The sequence below is a fragment of the Pipistrellus kuhlii genome, unplaced genomic scaffold (genome assembly GCF_014108245.1).
Source record: "Pipistrellus kuhlii isolate mPipKuh1 unplaced genomic scaffold, mPipKuh1.p scaffold_m20_p_2, whole genome shotgun sequence".
NCBI classification, from domain to species: Eukaryota; Metazoa; Chordata; class Mammalia; order Chiroptera; family Vespertilionidae; genus Pipistrellus; species Pipistrellus kuhlii.
Genome location: NW_023425515.1, coordinates 122,194,172 through 122,214,224, shown reverse-complemented (window position 1 = coordinate 122,214,224; position 20,053 = coordinate 122,194,172). Strand labels below are relative to the sequence as shown.

The 20,053-nt window shown below is 40.3% G+C and overlaps 1 protein-coding gene across 4 annotated transcripts in view; it reads right to left on the bottom strand.

The window, feature by feature from the left end:
* Nucleotides 1–465: 465 nt before the first annotated feature.
* The window catches only part of RNF144B (ring finger protein 144B), a 75,284-nt gene continuing 55,696 nt past the window's right edge, over nucleotides 466–20,053 (bottom strand). For all 4 annotated transcript variants that reach the window (XM_036444605.2, XM_045584318.1, XM_036444608.2 and 1 more), the window contains 5 exons: nucleotides 18,544–18,604; nucleotides 10,665–10,869; nucleotides 8,629–8,773; nucleotides 2,122–2,211; nucleotides 466–987 (listed from right to left, as the gene is read on the bottom strand). In XM_036444605.2, the coding sequence (XP_036300498.1) occupies nucleotides 847–987; nucleotides 2,122–2,211; nucleotides 8,629–8,773; nucleotides 10,665–10,869; nucleotides 18,544–18,604 (642 nt within the window). In that variant the 3' untranslated portion in view covers nucleotides 466–846. The remainder of the gene's footprint in view (nucleotides 988–2,121; nucleotides 2,212–8,628; nucleotides 8,774–10,664; nucleotides 10,870–18,543; nucleotides 18,605–20,053) is intronic.

Genomic DNA, 20,053 nt, shown 5'->3' with positions numbered 1-20,053 from the left:
ATAGCTCAAGAAAGGGCCCTACTATGCAGGTTTTGAACCTCGGCCACTCCTCCCAAATACTTCATGTAAAACAAGCTTGTAGACAGCAGCCACTGGCTCTATGAGAAGAGTTTATCACCTCAAAAAAGTTATACTTGCCAAGAGAGAGAGACTAAATTAGACCATATTGTTTTATAGGCTGAAACCCTTTTACTGGGAAGGGACAACTTCCTCTGCACAGCTGTTTCTCCTGCTTGAAGCTGAGATCACACAGGGAGAAACCTATTGTGTTTCTGCCAAGTGGCTGTGGGAATGCTGGGAAAGCACGCCCAGTAGCTGGCAGAGGCAGAGCCACCTTATCACCTCCCGAGATAAGCAGCCTACTTTATCAGTCGTACTAGAATTTCCCCTGAAATAATCTCATCCACGGGTTTTCCCCCATGTATCCCTTGGTAGTCAAGTCAACACAGAACAGACGCTAGCTTCTCAATTATCATGTATGTTGCCAACCATGACAACACCTTTATTATATTGAATTGTTCACTCAGGCTCCTTGAATTTGGCTGAAAGTTGAACAGTCCCATGGGATCCTTCAGGTGATAAAATGATGCTGTGTTAGTTCCTTCCCAAGAATCCGAAGCTTCTGACATGCTCCACAGATGCAACCTGGACTGCAGAACCCGATTCTCTTTACACAGGAACACACACACCAGTGCTTGGCCTTTTTTGACGCCACAGGTGGGCAGGAGGCAAGTTCAAAGTCTGGACACAGAGGCACTTCCAAAATTTGGCAAGAAAAAGGAGGCGAGTTCACCATGTGGGGCTTTATCACTGTGCTATGTGGCACACGGACACAAACAGAGATCCTTAGGTTGTGGATGGGTCATGCTTTTTCTTCTTGCCCCGGCAGCACTTGCAGACACAACAGATTATACAGGGGGAAGCCAGGAGTAGCAAGGGTGAAGTCACCAAGGCAATGAGGCCTAACCCCACAAGAATGCCAACCACCTGGAAATTTAGAAAGAAAGAAAAATATTTTAGCAGATGAATCTTCCTATATGTATACTCTACCATCAGTTATGGGTTCAGAATTCCCATTGGAACTCTAATCCCCAACATAATGATGTCTGGAAATGGGGTTCATTGGGAGGAAATTAGGACATGAGGGTGGAGTCCTCATGAAGGGATTAGTGCCCTCAGAAGAAGGGACACCAGACAGCTGGCTTCCTCTCTCTTCACCCTCTGCCATGTGAGAACATAATGAGAAAATGGCCATCTCTAAACCAACAAGAGAGTCCTCACCAGAACCCAACCCGAACCCTGCTGGCACCCTGACCTTAAACTTCCATTCTCCAGACCCATGAGAAATAAATTTCCATCGTTTAAGCCACCCAGTCTATAGTAATTTGTTATAGCAGCCTGAACTAAGACGCCAACTCAGACACATAAAACAGTCACAATTACAAAACATTTTAGGCAGTCCCCAGCAGTGGTCTGAACTGAATAATTCAGGAAGATACCAGACACTAAATCAAAGGTGAGAAGAACAAACCAAATGCTAAGTCAGGCTCTGGCACGAGCTTAGTATAATCATGAAATGTTGGTGTTGGCTCTCTCTCTACCTGAGTTTCCTCAACAGCCTCCTCGGGATGTTAATAATGATTACTAGCCTGTTAACCCTGGCTCCTTCAAAAGAAGCAGATCCTTTATTAAATATGAAACACTATTAAAAATAAACCAGGGCTCCTTTTGAACCTGTCACATAATCACACAATGGCATGTACAGAGGGATCTAAGCCCCTGCAAGGGCTTGTCAGGTTTAGAGCACTGCCTTTCATAGCAGATGTCCCATGAAGGGCTGTGGGAAAGTCATCCCACCATCTTTTTCAGGAGGAGAGAGCATCTTCCCTCATTCCACAAGTCACTGTTATTTACTTGGCTGCTCTGGTGCCCTGCACCTCCACTTATCTTTAAGAGTATTGTGCTTATGAATTAATTCCAGACCTAACCCTGCCCCAGAATTCCCCAGACACTCCTGGGCTAGAGTGGGTAAGCAGCAGTAAAGTGGAAAGGATGAACAGGCAGGTTTTCTAAGCCACTGTGAGTCTGGTGTATCGCATGCTTCTTTTAAGGTCAGGGTACCTGTGTTCGGTTCCAGATCACTGAGGCTCTTGAATGGCCAAGCTTATTCCTACATGGCCCTTTGTCATAATGTCTGAGGAAAATGTCGTTCTGAAAAACAAAGAGAAAGGTTTCAGTAAGCATGCAATTTTGAATTGAGAGATGGATACTAACCACATCAGATCCCCTTAGTGGAAGCAAAGGCTCTTTCTGGTACTATTAATAATGGCTTCTAGGAATTCCAAGCCCATGATTTTTAGACTCTATTTTAGTAGTTTTATATATCACCAAGTGAAACTCTTGACTGAGTCTAATAGAGATTAATGGCCTGACCAATTATCATCAAAAGGTAGCTCTATAAGAGGTGTGATAGGAAATGAGAGGACCATGAGTGAGGCAGCTCACAGATGGTTGTAGTAAACAAGGTGATAAAATGCCAGTGGTTGAGATGGAGAAGAGGAAAATACAATCATGAGATATTAAGATGGGTAACTAACTAGTGGGGAAATAGAGATCGCAGATGGGGGGAAAGTCACTAGGCTTTGTTGAGAGAAACACCATAGAGGTGGATTTTGTTGGGAGGTGATGAGTACAGTTTGGACATGTTGAACTTGAGAGATACTTAAGACATCCACGCAGCAATGATCAAAGGCAGTTGGTTACATAGATGTGAATTTGGGGGTGAAGACGGGAATCAGTGTACATGGGATAGGAAAAACCACAGAAGTAAATGAGATTACCCAGAGAGAGTGCAGACTGAGAAGCAAGCAGGCTGTTGAACACAACCATATAAGAATGGACCAAGAAAGAGCCTGGAAAAGAAACTGAGAAGAGGCCAGAAATGTAGAAGGGTAACCTGAAAAGGTAGAATCACTGAAACGGAGGTGGTCAAGATGTCAAAGGCAGCAGAGAATCTAGGTAAGATGAGGACTGAGGTGTTCCTTGGATTTTACCCAAAAGCAGCCACTCGAAGCCTCGGAAGAACACAGTCTGGGTGTGATGAAGTGGCAATCTGAGCTCGGCAATGATTGGAGGTAAGTAAGTGTCAACAGCTTGAGGTGAGTGTGCTTTATTGGCTGCTGAAGGGACAAGAAAAAAAGAATGGCTGTAAAGATGAAAACTTGAGAAGAGTGTTGCATACCCAGTTTTAAATGGGACACAGTTGAGTGCTTGGATAATTTAGACACTAGGGAGTGGAGAGTGGATGCTGAAGTTGGAGGAGAGAGAAGATAACTGAAGGGGACAAGTCGCCAAGGTACCCAAAGCAGATTAAGAATACCTCATCCTTCCACTGTGGACTGGGACTATCTCAACTAAATTTTTTTAGATCTAATTCATACATATTTGAGTAAAAGACTTTTTTTTCACATTCTCTTGATGTTAAAATTTAACCAGTAACAACATATTAGAAGAGTGAGTATGTTCAAAGATCAATAGACTATAACTTTTAAATACTATCTCAAAGCCAACATAATTAAGAGCTTTGAGAATTTATCTTTTTTAAGCAATTAGATATATTTAATTAAGTAATCCACTATACATCTTCCTCTCACTGTGTCTTCTTTTCTTTGTTTTTCTTTTACTTTTGTTTTTTGTTTTGTTTTGTTTTGCCTCTTTTCTCTTCATTAGCTGCCAGAATGTGCTTTTATAAAGGCTCAGTAGTGACAAAAGAGACAGAAAACTCATCTGGGATTTAACTACTGTGACTGACACATTCTTCTGATTAATAACACTTGTCTGATGCTTTTTGTTAGGTAGCTTCCTTGAAGCTTCACAGATCCCTTGAGCGGGAACCACTATTATTCCTCTGTTTTTATTTTTTGTTAATCCTCACCCAAGGATACTTTTTTCATTGATTTTTTTTCCATTTCTTTTTTTTTTATTGTCTATTTTTTATTTTTTACTGACATGATTTACATAGGTCTCCTTTCCCCCCAACTGACCCCCTCCCCCTCCAGCCATTCCCACCCCAGGCAAGCCTCCACCACCCCAGTGTCTGTGTCCATTGGTTATGCTAATATTCATGCATACAAGTTCTTTGGTTGCTCTCTTACCCCCTCTCCCTACCATTTGTCTCTGGATCTATTCTTGTTCATCAAATTATGTTGATCATTATATGCCACATATGAGTGAAATCATGTGATATTTATCTTCCATTGATTTTTAGAGAGTGAAAGGGAGGAAGGGAAGAAGAGAGAAATATGGATGTGAGAGAGACACATCAATTGGTTGCTTCCCACATGTGCCCCAATCAGAGCCAGGGATTGAACCTGCAACCCAGATATGTGCTGTTGACAGGGAAATGAAATGGTGATTCCCCTGGCGGGCAGGCCGATATTCCAACCACTGAATCACACTGGCCAGCGTTATTATTCCTCTTTTAAGATGCAGTCATTGTGCCTAGTCACCCGGTGGGAAGGGGCAGAGGCAGGAGTCAAGTAAAGTGCTCCTCTACCTAACCAAGGTGCCCCAGACCTTCTAAAATGTCAGTGGGCTGAGCTGACGAGCTAATTGATGGTTGCAAATGCCCTACGCAACCTTTCCTGAGGCCACAGGAGAGCTTCCTGCAGCTGAGGTTTGTGTGGGATGTTGTCTAGGTGGACAGCACTCAAAGTGCGGTCCTCACTCCATCAGCTACACTGTCTTAGAAACAGGGCCCACCGCAGACTTCTGAAGTGGGGCATGGTATCTTCGCTTTAACATATCTTCCATGTGTTTCCAATGTTCACTGTCATTTTAGAACCATTACTTTATAAAATTTAGGTTAGAATGGCATTTCTCAACCTGTGTCCCATAGGAAAGTAATGTCCTGAGATCCAGTGGTGGTTCTGGGTGTTCCCTGGCAAGGTCAAGTTAAATTTGGGGGAAAGCTGCATCAAGAAGGGGTAGAGTGTATGTTAGTGTGTCTGTGGAGCCTGTTTATTTAACCTAGCAAGTCTCAAATACATTAAATTATAAATATTTGGGGGGGGCAAGTTCTCTTGCGAAAGTTTCCGGGAGATATTGGTCTAGGCTGGAGTAACCTTAGGGACAGCTAAGGATACCCTTTCCTCCCTGTGAGCAAATAGAAAGTGGCAGTGTTATTACACAGCTTTTATAGTTCACATCTGCCATGAAGCTTTGATGAACTTTTAAGGTGACACTGGCAAGTACAACCAAGTAGATGCCAAACTTGCTGAAACACACATTATATGAAATAAGTACTTTTAATTCTAGAATTAGAATAAAAATTACTGTGTCTTCTTAAATGAGATTTTTTTCGGAACAGCATTACAGTTACCTTACAGAGCACCTGATAAAGTGTTAAGGGCACATAAGAATGACACGGATTTTCAGTCACCGTGTGAGATTTTTGACCTTTTTCATTTTCCAGTTCGGGACTTTTTCCCTCCTATATCTGAAATGATTGTAAAATAGATTTTTGTGGGAGTTTTAAAAACTCTATCAACATATTTTTTTGGGCATTATAAAGTCCCACCCACAGAAGTATATATGAAAGCACACAAAACGCTACAGGTTTCAATGATTTTAGTACTACTATTAAGTTATTCAATTTTTGCTTGTCTCGTGATTAACCATTTTTTAAAGTTTGTACATAGGTAATAATACTTTGTTACCTATGTACAAACTTTAAAAAATGGTTAATAAAGGGAAAACTGTAGGACAATCAAAGGTGAAGAATTAGGATTCTGTCTTTTGTATGTTTCTCATCTGTATTCACTTCCTGCACTGGCTTTTGTACTTAGCGCTTTTTTCTTTACAAATGCTCTCTCACCACTCTAAAGTCTGCTGGCTGAACATCTTGAACATGCTTATTATATCTTGCTCATTATGGGAAAAGGAAAATTCTGTAAGTTTGTGCTCTGCTAACGATAGCTATTAATTACTCTATGAGTTATCTATTTTTGTAGCCACTGTGGTCTATCATATCTTACTAATTGTAAAAAGGAGGGAGATACCAGAAGAGGAAATTAATTTGCACAATTTCAGCCAATCTGTGAATGTAAAAACTACACTGTTGCTCTGCTATAACCCAATCTACTATAATGTGGAGAAATTATCTATCTTGAAATTCATCCTAGCAGGTGGAGTTGAGCTAAACTCCTTCTGGTTTTCCTTTGAACTCTTTAACTATAACAAGGCCCCATGGCATCGGCCCAAGGAGTGGTGAGATGCCAATTTTTTTCCATTAATTCTAATATAAGAGTTTTTCCATTAATTCTAATATAAGATTTTTTTACTTTCATGTGTATTTGTTTACATGTGGGTATCATTGAAAAGCTTGGTTTAATACACATTTAAACTGCCCCCTAAAAGAAAGAACATGGAGCTTTAGGCAATGACAGGAATACTTTATCCTCTGAAACAGCAGGGATGAGGATCAAGGCAGGAACACTCTTAATGCCTGAGAAAAACTCAAAATCACTGCTTGGTGTCTGTATAGGGACTGGATTTTGGACAATCACCCTTCTCCTAAACCCATACTCTACAACTTTCTTATAAACAAGGATCAACACCACATCTGACATGGAACACTCGTCTACAAAAAAACATCATTACCAAAAAAGCAATGCTGCAGGCTAAAAGCGAGAAAATGAGGTTGCAGAGAACAATGACCAGAAAACCATGCTGCGTATCCAGCCACCTGGCATCTGGGCCGTTTAGTCTCTGAGTCCTGGAACAGTCAAGTGATCGAACAGTGTGTTCTTGCAACTCCATGCCATAAACACATTTCGGCCAGAGGATGGAGAGATCTGGCGCACACATTTACTCCCTTATATTCTGGCTTCCTGAAGAGAACCTCATGGGCCCAGCCTGCTTGTGGATCTGAACCCAATTAATATTCTGGTGAAACATGGAGGAAAATAAAATTAAAAAAAAGACTTCTTTCATTTGTAAAGCATCAAATCCTCTTCTAGAACAGGACTCCTCTGGATTTATGGGAGGTCTCCACTATCAAACTTAATGGTAATTCAAGGAGTATAACAGAATTTTTTTAAAAAAGAATGAAAATATTTCTCTCAACCTGAACTGCTAAACTTCTAGAGACTAAAAGGTCAATTTTCTCCTCCCCAGTTTATACCTCTTCTTGAAAAACTGACATAAAACTAATTAAGATTCCTATTCATAGATGTCATCCTAAACAACTTACCAAATTTTCAGTTAAAAACCAGGCACATGGGGGCCAGCATGCATTCCTTATCAATTGCACACACACTGCAACTGCATATGATACTAAAGCACTAAAAGACTTGCTTGTTGAATTGAAGCAAACTGAACAATTAATATGGCCAACTGATAAAAGAATGGCCACCCACCCATGACTGAGGGCTTACACTGATATGGACATATGTTAGAGTTAGGTCCAACTTGCCCAAATTGGGAATACCTGTAAACAACTTAGGCTGCCTTTAACTTTAAAACACTGTAATTGAAAACAGCAGAATGAATTCTCAACAATTCTTTACACCATCTTTTAACTCTGAGGTTAGTTACCATTAGCCTTAGCACAGGACTGAATGAAACTCCACCTGAATTTGAGAAGACATGCTTCATGAATGGTTAGGAAAAAGAACAATGAGACCAAACCTCTTTGTCTAGAAGGGAATCATGACAAAAACAGTAGCAATACCTCTGTCATGCCAATTGAATGAGACAGTTACTTGAGAGACACCATTGATTTGAATGGCTTTTTTCTTTAAATTCAAAAAGAGGAAAACAACCTAATGGCAGTAGGCAGCACAAGTGCCCCCTAAAGAAGCCTATGGCATTTCCCCAGAACTTGTGAAAATGTTACCGTACATGGCAAAAGGGATCTTTCAAGTGTGTTTAAATTAACACCTTGACATGGGGGAGATTATCCTGTGTTGTCCAGAGGGACACAATCTAATCTCACTGGTCCTTAATGGTAGAGAACTCTCCCAGCAGTGGTCAGAGGGAATGACTCCGAAAGCTATGCCTATAAAATAAGGGTTGAGGGATGTGATGTTACAGCCTATGAAGATAGAGAAAGAGGCCACGAGCCAAGGAATGCAGGCAGCCTCGAGGAGCTGGACAAGGCCAAGAAATGGATTCTCCCCTACAGATTACAGAAGGAATGCACCCCAAGGACACCTTGATCTTAATCCAGTAAAACCCACATTCGACTTCTAATGTTCAGAGCTAAAGGTAAGAAATTTGTGTCATTTTCAGCCAAAATATTGTGCTCATTTTTTTAAAATAGCAACATAAAACTAATACACTAACAGTCCTTTACATGATAGAATGAAACAATGCCGCCAAAGCAGGAAATGTCCCTAAAACAAAAGCTTGCCTTTTAAAGCAAAGATGACATACCTAAGGTAATCAAAAAGAGGTGTTGTGGATATCTAAACTAGCAGGCTCAGGAAGTCTCATTAAGAAAAATAAATTTGGGGGCAGGACAAAAACAGGCTCCATGTTTTGAAAGGAAAGGCTGTGGGACACTGCTGTTGCACAGGTACAGGATGGAGAAAGATGCTGGGAGAGAGTCTTCCACGTGGAACTTACATCCAGGTTCTGCAGACAGTACCAGCAAAACGTGTGCTTGCAGTTCTTGCACATCATCTGAGCACAGCCTTCGTTGCGTTCGATATAAACCCGGCAAAACGGGCACTGCTTAATGGGGGCATCTGCATCTGTCCCAAAGAGGGCCCTAGAAACACAGCGGATGAGAAATCATTGGGTGGGAATGGAGAATGCTGCCTGATTTTTTAAAGTCAGTACCACAAGGGTGTACACTAACCAGACCTATGGTAAGAATAAGCTAAATATGATGGATAAATAATGCCCTTCTAACTCAATTTTATGGCCAGCAATTGGATCTCCTAAGGCTCCTGATGTTTAGGTCGTGAACTCTTTGCAATATGTGCTTAATTCACACCCTCAAGGGAAAAGGGTGGGGGTAAAAATAGGTGTGACAGAAATTATTAGTTGTTTAGATAACTCAAAATAAAACAAAACAAAAATACCTTAATTCACTTACTAGTACTTTGGCTTTGAGTGGATTATATCATCGTATTTTCCACAACTAATTTAATTCATTGTTTTTGCTCAATTAGTATTTCATTCTCTGAGCACACACTGAATAAAAAGTGCAAGAAATCTGCTGCACAGCAGAAAAACTAGCTCAGGATCTGATAGGGCATAGATAATCCATCTAATAAGCTGTTTAAATAAACAAATGAAAGAGACTATGGGGAGTCGATAATCAATACTTTAAAGTAGTCATTGAAAAGACCTGCTCCAAACAGATGGATAGGCCAACACAGGGTCACGGCTCAGAGGGACACAGAGAAGAGGGGGGCAAAAGGGGAAGAGGGTGTGGCAGGGAAGGCTAGATGAGCCACAGCACTGGGCAGCACTTCAGCTACTGTTCATCAAAACCCACACCCAGCCCAGAGACACCCACTTCACAGTGTTATAAAAACTATGACAGAATTTGGTACTCACGATAACCTCATAGAGCAGTGGGACAGTTACTATTTTAATTATCTCCCCCATTTTGTTTTTCAAATAGAGAAACATCCCATAGGGTGTGAGTGGCTTGCATGAGGTCACACGGATGCCAAATGACAATGTCAGAACTCAGTCCTTCTTCCTCTGGGATCTTTACATCGTCCTGTGACACCTGGGACCTTACTGTGGTGGCAGCGACAATGGAGGAGGCACTGGCTAAAAGGGCACATACCTGCCCTGTGTACTGGATCTGTTTTCCCTGAGATTCAAGCACAGTATCACAGCCAGGTAGCACTGCTGTTCCTGAAGAATGGCTCTACACATTCTCAGGGCTCTGAGGGCTAAGCCAACCGGACTGCAACACTGGCATTTCTGTTCTTGCTAGTGCAGAACAGCCATAGCCTCAAGCAAAGCAAGGGATCAAACACAAAGGCCTCTCACTCCAGGCCCTGCGGCTGCCATGAAACCCTCCCCACTGAAAGGTACAGATTTAATTGCTTCTCATCATAGCAGAATCTCAACCTTGGCACCACCTTTTCAAAGCATCAAGTACTGAGAGATAAGCTCTTTTCCTCTAGCACCTATGAATTTAGCACTGGGCCATACTGAAGGCTGTTTCTGCCGCTGTATTCTCCCTGATATGATTGGCACACCTCAGGAGCTGGCAATTTAGTTAGGGGAGAAAATAATTTCTGCACACTTTGCAATCAGGAAGCATGAGGTATGTCCATAGCTGGCGGGTCTGATATCAAGCAAATGGCTGTGGACAAGCTAAGACTTCCAACCGAGAACCAGTGGACCATATGACTCTCTAATTACAGGGAAATCAAAACTCATACAAACTCTCATTTCAGCAGTATCTGAAAGACGCTCTGGGGTAAATAATTAAAATCCCTCTAGAAATGCTTTTGTGGGTTAGTCTTTGTTAACAACCTACCAGTCCTAAGACACTTCTCAGCAAGTGTTGCAGGCAAATAGTGATTATCTAATTTCCATCATAAGATAACTCCTTCTCCAAGCAACATATTTTGTGTTTCTGAGAAAACTAGTGAATAATCCCAAATACCACATTTTTTTTTTTTTCTTACCCGTGCTCTGTTGGCAAGACGATAGGCTGACTGTCTCTACAAGAGACCTCGGCGTGCCAAGCATCCTTACAACATGAGCAGAACTTCAGGTGGCAGGAAGGGCACTCCACCAGCACAGGCTGTCCTGGGTCACCTGACACAACGGGGCACACAGTCTGACAGTCTGCGACGGGGCACCACGTTCGGTAGGGGTCCAGGTGAACTTCTGAAGCATAAAGAAAGGGAATGTGATGGTCTATCTGCCTTGCATTCAAACTCAAGGTTTCTCCCCTTCACTTATTCTCTTTTACAAGCTCACATTTATGGAAGTTTAGTACAACCAAGGGCAGTGATTTCTTCACAATGGACCCAAACCTAAAGGTCAGTCAGCCTTGCCACAATTCCCAGAGTAGGTGCTAGTGGAATAGGTCACCATTGCCCTTATCTATATCTATATATCTATATATCTATATATCTATATATCTATATATCTATATATCTATATATCTATATACCTATATATCTCTATATAAGCCGAAGTGACCATTACAACAGAATGAATAGAACGACCGGTCGCTATGATGTGCACTGACCACCGGGGGGCAGACGCTCAATGCAGGAGTTGTCCCCAGCCTGTAGGCCTCGATCACAGGCCTGGTTCCCCCCAGCTGCCCTCCCCTGCTGGGCATCTTGTGGTGGCCATCTCATGTCCACATGGGGGCAGCTATCTTGATCTTGTGTGTTGGAGTGATGGTCAATCTGCATATTACTCTTTTATTAGATAGGATAGAGACCTGGTGCATGGGTGGGGGCCGGCTGGTTTGCCCTGAAGGGTATCTCAGATCAGGGGGTTCCCTTGGGGCGTGGGGAAGCCTGAGTGAGGGGCCTGAGGTGGTTTGCAGGCCAGCCAGGCCTCCTGGCGACCCAAGCGGAGGCCTTGGTATCTGGAATTTATTTACCTTCTATAATTGAAACTTTGTAGCCTGGAGTGGAGTCAAGCCTTCTGCTTGCTCTGTGACTGCAGCCATTTCTGTTGGAATTTGTTTACCTTCTTTTTGTAGCCTTGAGTGGAGGCTTAAGCCAGCAAGGGGAGGCAGAAAGCTTGGCTTCCTCCATTGCTGCGGAAACACCTCCCTCCTGCTCTCTGTGGCTGTAGCCATTTTGGTTGGGTAATTTGCATGCTCACTTTGATTGGCTGGTGGGTGTGGCTTGTGGGTGTGGCTTGTGAGTATAGTGGAGTGATGGTTAATTTGCATATTACTCTATTATTAGTTAGGATGACCTTCAGGGAACATATCACATGAAAAATGATGTTATTTGGCCGAAACCAGTTTGGCTCAGTGGATAGAGTGTCGGCCTGTGGACTGAGGGGTTCCAAGTTCGATTCCGGTCAAGGGCATGTATGTAGGTTGCGGGTACATCCCCAGTAGGGAGTGTGCAAGAGGCAGCTGATTGATGATTCTCTCTCATCAATGTTTCTAATTCTCTATCCCTCTCTCTTCCTCTCTGTAAAAAAAAAAATCAATAAAATATATTTTTTTTAAAAAGAAAAATGATGTCATTTGAAGGGTAGAATAGCCCCCCTTTTTTTTCTGAACCAGTGTTCAAGGTGGGACAAAAGTAGATTTATAGTTGTGAGTATGAGGATCACAGAGTTTATTCTTGTGTTATTTGCTATTATATGATTTTCCATGTGAACAATTATAAATCTACTTTTGCCCCACCCTGTATTTTACAAATTTTGAACTTATGAGATTCTAGTTTTACGTCTCTTAAGGACTGTGATTCTTGAAAATTTCCACCCATGAGGCAAAGAAACCCAAAGGGAGATGCAAAAAGAAAATAAAACCATTAAGTATGAGCTTGGTTTTAAAGGTAATAATTTTACAAATTCAGTATCAGAGGGAAAAAGTCCAGTTAACACTGTCACCATTAATGTCTTGCCTAGAAAAGGCAATAATTGGATCTATGCTTATTACAGGTTTTCATAAAAAAGAGCATCCTTAAACATATTTTCTTATTTAATTCTGGGGGACAGGGATTGGTGCTTGATGGACCAAATATAATCAGAAATGGGAAACCTATGATTCATAGATCCTCAGACTCCAAGAAAGATGGCCTGTCTAAGATCCCTAAAATTTTGGGACAGGCTGGTTAGAAAATCAAGGGGATAATGACACACAAACGTTCCAAGGTCTTACCTTGTATTTCCATACCATTTATTATTTTCATCCAAACTCTTATAACTGTTTCATAAATACTAAGCCCAAAGCAATGTAGGGTGGTATATAACTTAGAACTAAGGACTCCCAGATCAAATATCCACTCACCATCCATTTTAAATCATAGGTCTTTTCGAGTCTGATGACAGAACCATGAATAAGCAGCCAACCTACACATGGTTTTGATCTGAAAGCTTTCCAATTTTTACCCAAATAATACCAAAAAAAGATAGAGAGATTTACATATGTAATAAAGCATTCCAACTTGACAAGGAGCTAAGTGAGCAGAGGGAGAGTCACATGTGATTACTTGGGAATAGTAGTCAAGGCCTAATCACAGATTATGATAATAAGGACTAACAAGATGAGGAGCCATTGATGGAAGGGCCTGATAAGATTCCCATTTGTAGAAGATTACTCTGGCTATTGTAGGAAGAACAGGTGCTAATGGTACCAAGTGGCAACAGAGAGATCTATTATGAGACTAGAGTAGTCATATAACCTAAGGTGATACACGGGATTCTATAAAACACTATTACTATTAGGATAAATTCAATTCTACCTCCTGGCTTTTGGCCTAGGAAACAGTAATTATGCGGAGAAACAAAATGCACCCTATCCAAAATATTGAAGGTCTAGTTTCTTCCCCCTTCAAATTTCTTTTCCAGAGCTGGCAAAAAAACAAAAACAAAAAACTAATGAATATTCAATTAATTTCTTCTGCACTGGCAGTGATGAACACTTTATGTTGCTTTGAGAAGGAGAAATGTTCAGAAATCTAGAAATAGAGAAACCAGGAGTCTGTGTAAATCAGCCCCTAACTAATAGTGCCACAAACACTTTAATATGAACACAATTTCAAAGTGATTAGTTGTAATATATTTACCGTCAGAGATGGACAAATTCACAGACTTGCATTGGAGTGCACTTATGAAAATGAATGAATTACTGAAGTAAGGCTCCATGACTATTTGATCTTAAGACTCTGCTTGTTCATGCAATTTTTGCAAGGCAGGAAATGCTATTTAAACTGCTTTCTACTTCTGTATTCTGACAATTATTGGGAAGTAGAAACATTCTAAGAAAATAAGACTGCCGTGAGACCTAAACACCATATCTGACATCAATAACCATTTTCACTTTTCAAAAATTGAACGCAGGGCCCTTTGGTTTACCCACCCGAACTATACCACATATGTAGTTTTTTTCTTACTCTGTAGTATATTCTCTCAGCTCACATGAGTGCTTTCTCTGCCATCCTCTACATTTGTGAGGCTGTGCCCATACAGACATCACATGAGTTCTTATTATTGTGGGGAACATCATGCCCCCAAGCTAATTTGATTACCAGCTGAAATAAATAAAACTGTTTTAATTTTTATGACCCACTGCATTTTTAATTATGCCAAAGTTAATTTGCTTTCTGATATCTCATAGAAAAAGGTTTTCTGAAGATAGTTAAAATGCAATTGAATTAAACTGATCAGCATTAACATCTGCTCTAGGAAATACACTCAAGCAGAGGTGGCCATCAGCACAGGAGTTGCTCTCAAGCTAGTTGAAGACAACCACAGAATTTCAAACCTGGAAACAACTTTTTAAGTTACCTAGTACCCACAGAAGTTAGGAGTTTGTGTAATGGGCTTAATGAGTATATGACGGGGGCAGGCCTTTTTTAGCTCCTAGAATACCATTAACTATAATCATGCTACTAAATAGATTTTCATTTCCACTATCACCATGGGAACATTTTTTCTTCCAAGCAGCAACTTTGAATGCTGCCTCTCAAGTCTTGATCTCCTTGGAGGTGGTCAGAGAAAGGGGATTCATGCGTATAGTAAGTGTATACTGTAGGGAGAAGATGAATATATATAAGGTGGTGTAAAGGAATTAGCACTGATTATCAAATTTCTATACAACTCTCTAGAATAGGGGTGTCGAACTCAATCAGAGAAGGGGCCAAAATCTAAAATCCAGCCTAAATTACGGGCCGAATAGTTTACTGAACAGTCATAAACTGTCATTGTGATGGAAACACAGCGGAGTGCAGTAATGACAGCGCGGTGCGGGCCACATTGCAAGGCCTGGTGGGACGGATTTGGCCCGTGGGCCTTGTGTTTGACACATGTGCTCTAGAACCTAGGGTGATGTGAATGGAAACATGCTGGAAAAACTTGGGAATAAGTTGAAAAGAAAACAGAAGTAAAGTTGTTAATTACATTATACACTCAGTCCAAGGTATGATTCTAGAAGATGCTTTCTTATTTTAGTTCAGAAAACTGGGGGAAAGGGAAGTTTTAGTGGTGGTAGTAATTAATAACAACAATAACAATAAGCTGTGATAATTTACTGAATGCACACTGTGACCCACACACAATATTTACTTATTCTCTACAACAGTCCTATAGTAATCATTCCATTTTATTCCCATTTTATAGATGAAGAGATAGAAGTGTGCACAGGAAGTGGCACTTAACAATGTGCCTCTCCTTCGAGACTTTAGAAATTTCATCCTACATGCAGATAAATGTCTTCCCTGAAGATAATTTAAATTTTCCAAAGAAAACAGAAACATCGAGAGGGTGTTATTTTAGATTTACAACTGATCAACAGGGATGAACTGCATGGTAAAGTAGAGGAAGCATGAAGCTGAGAAAGTGTTATCACCAGGAAGCACAAAATAGGTTAGGGAGGAAACCCTAGACTTAATCCTTCACTTACCACAAACCACCAGAAAGGCAGACTCAAAAAGAAAACACACACACATACACACACCCTCCCACACACACACAATAAGAACAGGCTTATGATCAGAAACTATAAAAATGAAGATGACTAATGAGAGATGGGAGGTGTTAAAAAACACACACACACAACAAAAAAAAAACACACACACACTGAACTAATGATAAGGTCATTAAGTGTCACAGTCTTTTTTTTTTTTTTTTTTTTTTTTAAGCCCTAGAACATCAAATAACCACACAGGGACCTCTGGTAAGACAAAACCTTACTGCTCAGGCACAAAAGATGGGGTGAGAGCATTTCACCAAGGACAAATAAAAGAATGAGATTAAACCTGAAGAGCCATATCATAAATGTTGTGACTTAAAATGAAAGGAGGCTTGTGAAAAAATGCTGAGAACAAGAGGGCTTTCAAGGAAAGATGAACACAGCCTCTAGAATTGCACTTAGTACTTAGTGCAGAATAGATGCTCACTACATAAAAATGTAGGGATTGACTATATGAGTGAATATGATAGGATGAGCAGATAACAGGAAAACAAATTCTCATTTTACTTCACTTTTTTATAAAGAAGAACAATCTGGCACTTAAAATATTTGTTTCTAACAACTATATGAAAATACAACTAGCCAAGAATAGACACCTTAACCTATCAGGGAACTAAAGGAACTTGCAGTTATAGTAAGTAAAACAATGTTACAAAAATAGAAATAGTCCTTAAGGATATTAATGGATAATCTTAACCCAATTTTTGAAGAAGAAAAAAAATTCTTTTGAAAAAGTAGAATCTGGAAACAAGAGTAAAAACAAACTTCTAGCATTAATCATCAGACATGTGATTTGAGTAGCAGTAGAAAGTAAAGCAGTTAAAAAAAAAAAAAAAAAGGAAATCAGTAATCACTAGCACATGCCAAACTTAGTCCCTAATATTGGAAGACTGATACAGAAAGGGAAAGCCACAAACACAGCAATAGCCAATGGAAAGTCACGGATAGATGCAAAGTGGATTCACAGAATAATGGAACAATTCTAAATGATGTTTCTCTGCTTTGTATAAACAGAGGTGATTTGAACTCATTCAACAGATTTTCTTCCCCACAAAGACTTAGTCAAGTGTGAAGTAGAGGACAGTTGAAACACAGGATGATGCCTGGCAGTGTAGCTCAGTGGTTGAGCATTGACCTATGAACAGGAGATCAGTTTTTATTCTGGGTTCAGGCACATGACTGGGTTGTGGGCTTGCTCCCCAGTAAGGGGCATACAGGAGGCAGCCAATCAATGATTTTCTTTCATCACCAATGTTTCTATCTCTGTCTCTCTCTCTCTCTCTCCCTATCCCCACCTCTCTGAAATTAATAAAAATATTTTTTTAAAAAAAAGAAAGAAACACAGATGACAAACTAAAAACTGAGAAAAGAACTTGGTATGCAATACAGGTGGCCCTCGCACCCTCATGCAATGCCCTCATTTCATCACAAGATAGTTGCCCCCATGTTGTCATAAGATGGCCACCCCCATGTCATCACAAGATGGCTGCCCCCAAGTCATCACAAGATGGCTGCCACAAGATGACCGCCACAAGATGGCTGGCAGGGGAGAGTAGTTGGGGGCAATCAGGCTGGCAGGCAGAAGTGGTTAGGAGCAATCAGGCAGGCAAGCAGGAGAGTGGTTAGGAGCCAGCAGTCCCGGATTGTGAGAGGGATGTCCAACTGGCGGTTTAGGCCTGATCTCCAGGCCTAAACTGGCATTCAGACATCCCCTGAGGGGTCCCAGATTGGAGAGGGTGCAGGCTGGGCTGAGGGACAAACTCCCCCATCCCCTTACATGAATTTCATGCACTGGGCCTCTAGTAATTTTTATAATCAAGACCTCAAAATTGCCTGCCAAAATCTTGCATTTGAGGTGAATATGAAATATATTATGTAACAATGACACATGTACAACTGAGAAAGAGTATCCAATCAAATAAACTTCATTGTGTAGCACTGATTTAACTTAAATTTACTTAAAATGTCTATTTTCTAACATAATTATTCCTTCTTGTTTACATTTTAGGGTTAGCTAAAATGACTTTTTATAAATACCCAAATGGGTGAAATAGTAAATTTTATGTTAGACATATTTTACCTCAATATAAAACTATAGAATTTTTTAAAGTTTTATAGTTGAGGAAGCTTAGACACCATCTATGTGATCCCAAGCAAATTTCAACTTCTTCAATTGTAAGTTTCTGTATCTATAAAATAGGAATAATAAAGTCAATTGTCAATTCATGGGGATCTCTAATGAGGCATCTGTTTAAAACTTGTGAGAAAAAATAAATTCCATGTATGAGTAAAACTATGTGATTTTCTTACAATGCCTCAAAGCAGAGATGTGCAAGAGTACCTACAAAAGACAGTCTGGCTACAAAACCTGCCCAACTTGATTGTAACGAGACTGACTACATTATCATATCTAATGAAGGAATAAGCCAATCACACATAGGGATGAACACTACAAGAGCATCCAAAAGTCCCAGTCACTAAGCAAAGTCCATTGACATCTATTCATGCACTTTCTGGAGAAAAGTGAGCCTTGGCCAATGATTTTCCATGTGTGCCTCACGTATGGGAAGGTTATTACTGCTGTAAAGATGGATATGGCTGTGAAATGCATATTATCCCCTCTCCTTTCCTCTCTCTCTAAAATCAATAAAAACATATCTTTAAAAACCAATATAAGGAAAGTTCTCTTTCCTACTAGTCTGAATTTTCTCTGGCTGTGGCTGAGAGAGTTGAAATTGTACATTGCAATTACAGTTTTCCCCTTTCCAAGCACCCTCGTGACCTGTTGACAGCCCGCAGCTGCCTTAGCCTTCCATGCAGGTTAGCGGAAAGATGACAGGTGTCAAACCACATTTATCATCGGGATGAAAAGAAGAGTGCATACATACCTCGTTCAAATTTCAACCGCTGATAAAGCTGGAATTGATCCACAGGTACCAAACAGGCAATCTGAAACCAGACACATTACAAAGATGAGATTTCAGTCACCCCAGAGGCCCAAATTGCCAGCCTTATGATTTCTCCTTGTTTGGCTTACTGTATCATCTCTATACAAGTTGTTTGCAAATGTCTTTGGCGCAGTAACACAAGCAGCAATCCCTGAGTCATCCCCAACCATCTGCCATGGCTAGGAGTCGCTCAAGGCACCAGTTACAGAACTGACTGATCACCTTCCATTCTTCAGTCAGCAGCTAAGACCAAACAACAAAATCTTTAGACTTCCCAAATTATTTGTGTGCTTATGTGAAAGATGCTCTTTTTCTCTCTAGATTTGTTTAAGAAATTTTTAAAAGATTATAGTTCTGGCTTTAGAATCCTTACATACTAAAGTCAGGTAGATAGTGCCTCAGGAAGGCAAACTTCATTTGCTGCCTAAGGAATAGTGCCTTCTAAGCAACGTACAAATCACTTTCCCTGACAAAAATCACCTCAAAAGGCCTTGATTATCATGCACTTTCACCATGCCCTGGTAGAAAAGAAAAGCCGAAGATGTTTCTTGTGGCTAGGCTCCTATTACCACTTCCGACAGCAATGTGGACCACAGGTTCATAAATAAGGATTCATAGCTAACCAAAAGGCATTGCAGGTTAGTCACTTTTAAGTTGCATTTCAAAGTCAGATTCAGGCAAAGCTAACTGCTCTTAATCTGGCATTCTAGAAAAATTACAATACCAACGTGTAAATATTTTGATATGGCTTAAAATATTTATAACTGAAAAAAATCTAAGAATTTGATATAGGACACACCTTGGCAATTCTGACTCTAAAGCACTGCATATTTTTGGTATAAAACATATGTCGGTGAAAGGTGTTGCAACTAATGGAAAGACGTGTGCTTTGAGAAAACCAGAGGAAAAAAATGAGGCAGCTAAAATTGTACTTAACAAATATATTGTATAAGGCATTCAAAGTTGAATTCTCCTTCTCACAAAAATAAACAACACATTTGTTTGTTTTGTAAATGAATCTACTTTAGTTAAATATATGAAGAGCCACAAAACAGGTAAGTTCTATCTTCTCCATTTTCAGTAAAGCAAAGTAAAACATAAATTTATTTTCATTATAACCTTTTGCTCCATTGGGGGAGGGGGGAAATGTTGCCTTTTCATTTGGCACCTTAAGTAAAACCTCCTTAGCAATCACTAAAAAAGTATGGTTAATTTTATGTTATGAGTAATTTACCATATGTTTTGTTAAAGTATGGTTACATGTTTATTCTACTGAAAGCCTGTTTTGTTTCAACTGTTTAATACTACCTGGACATCTTTCCTAAAAGACAAAGGCACCTCAAATAAAATGCATTTGGAGACAGAAGTTGCAAGCAAGTGAAAGCGTGGGAGGCATTAAGGAATCAGAATTTAGTTACTGATTTAGTCAATGATTCATTTTAGGTGGGGG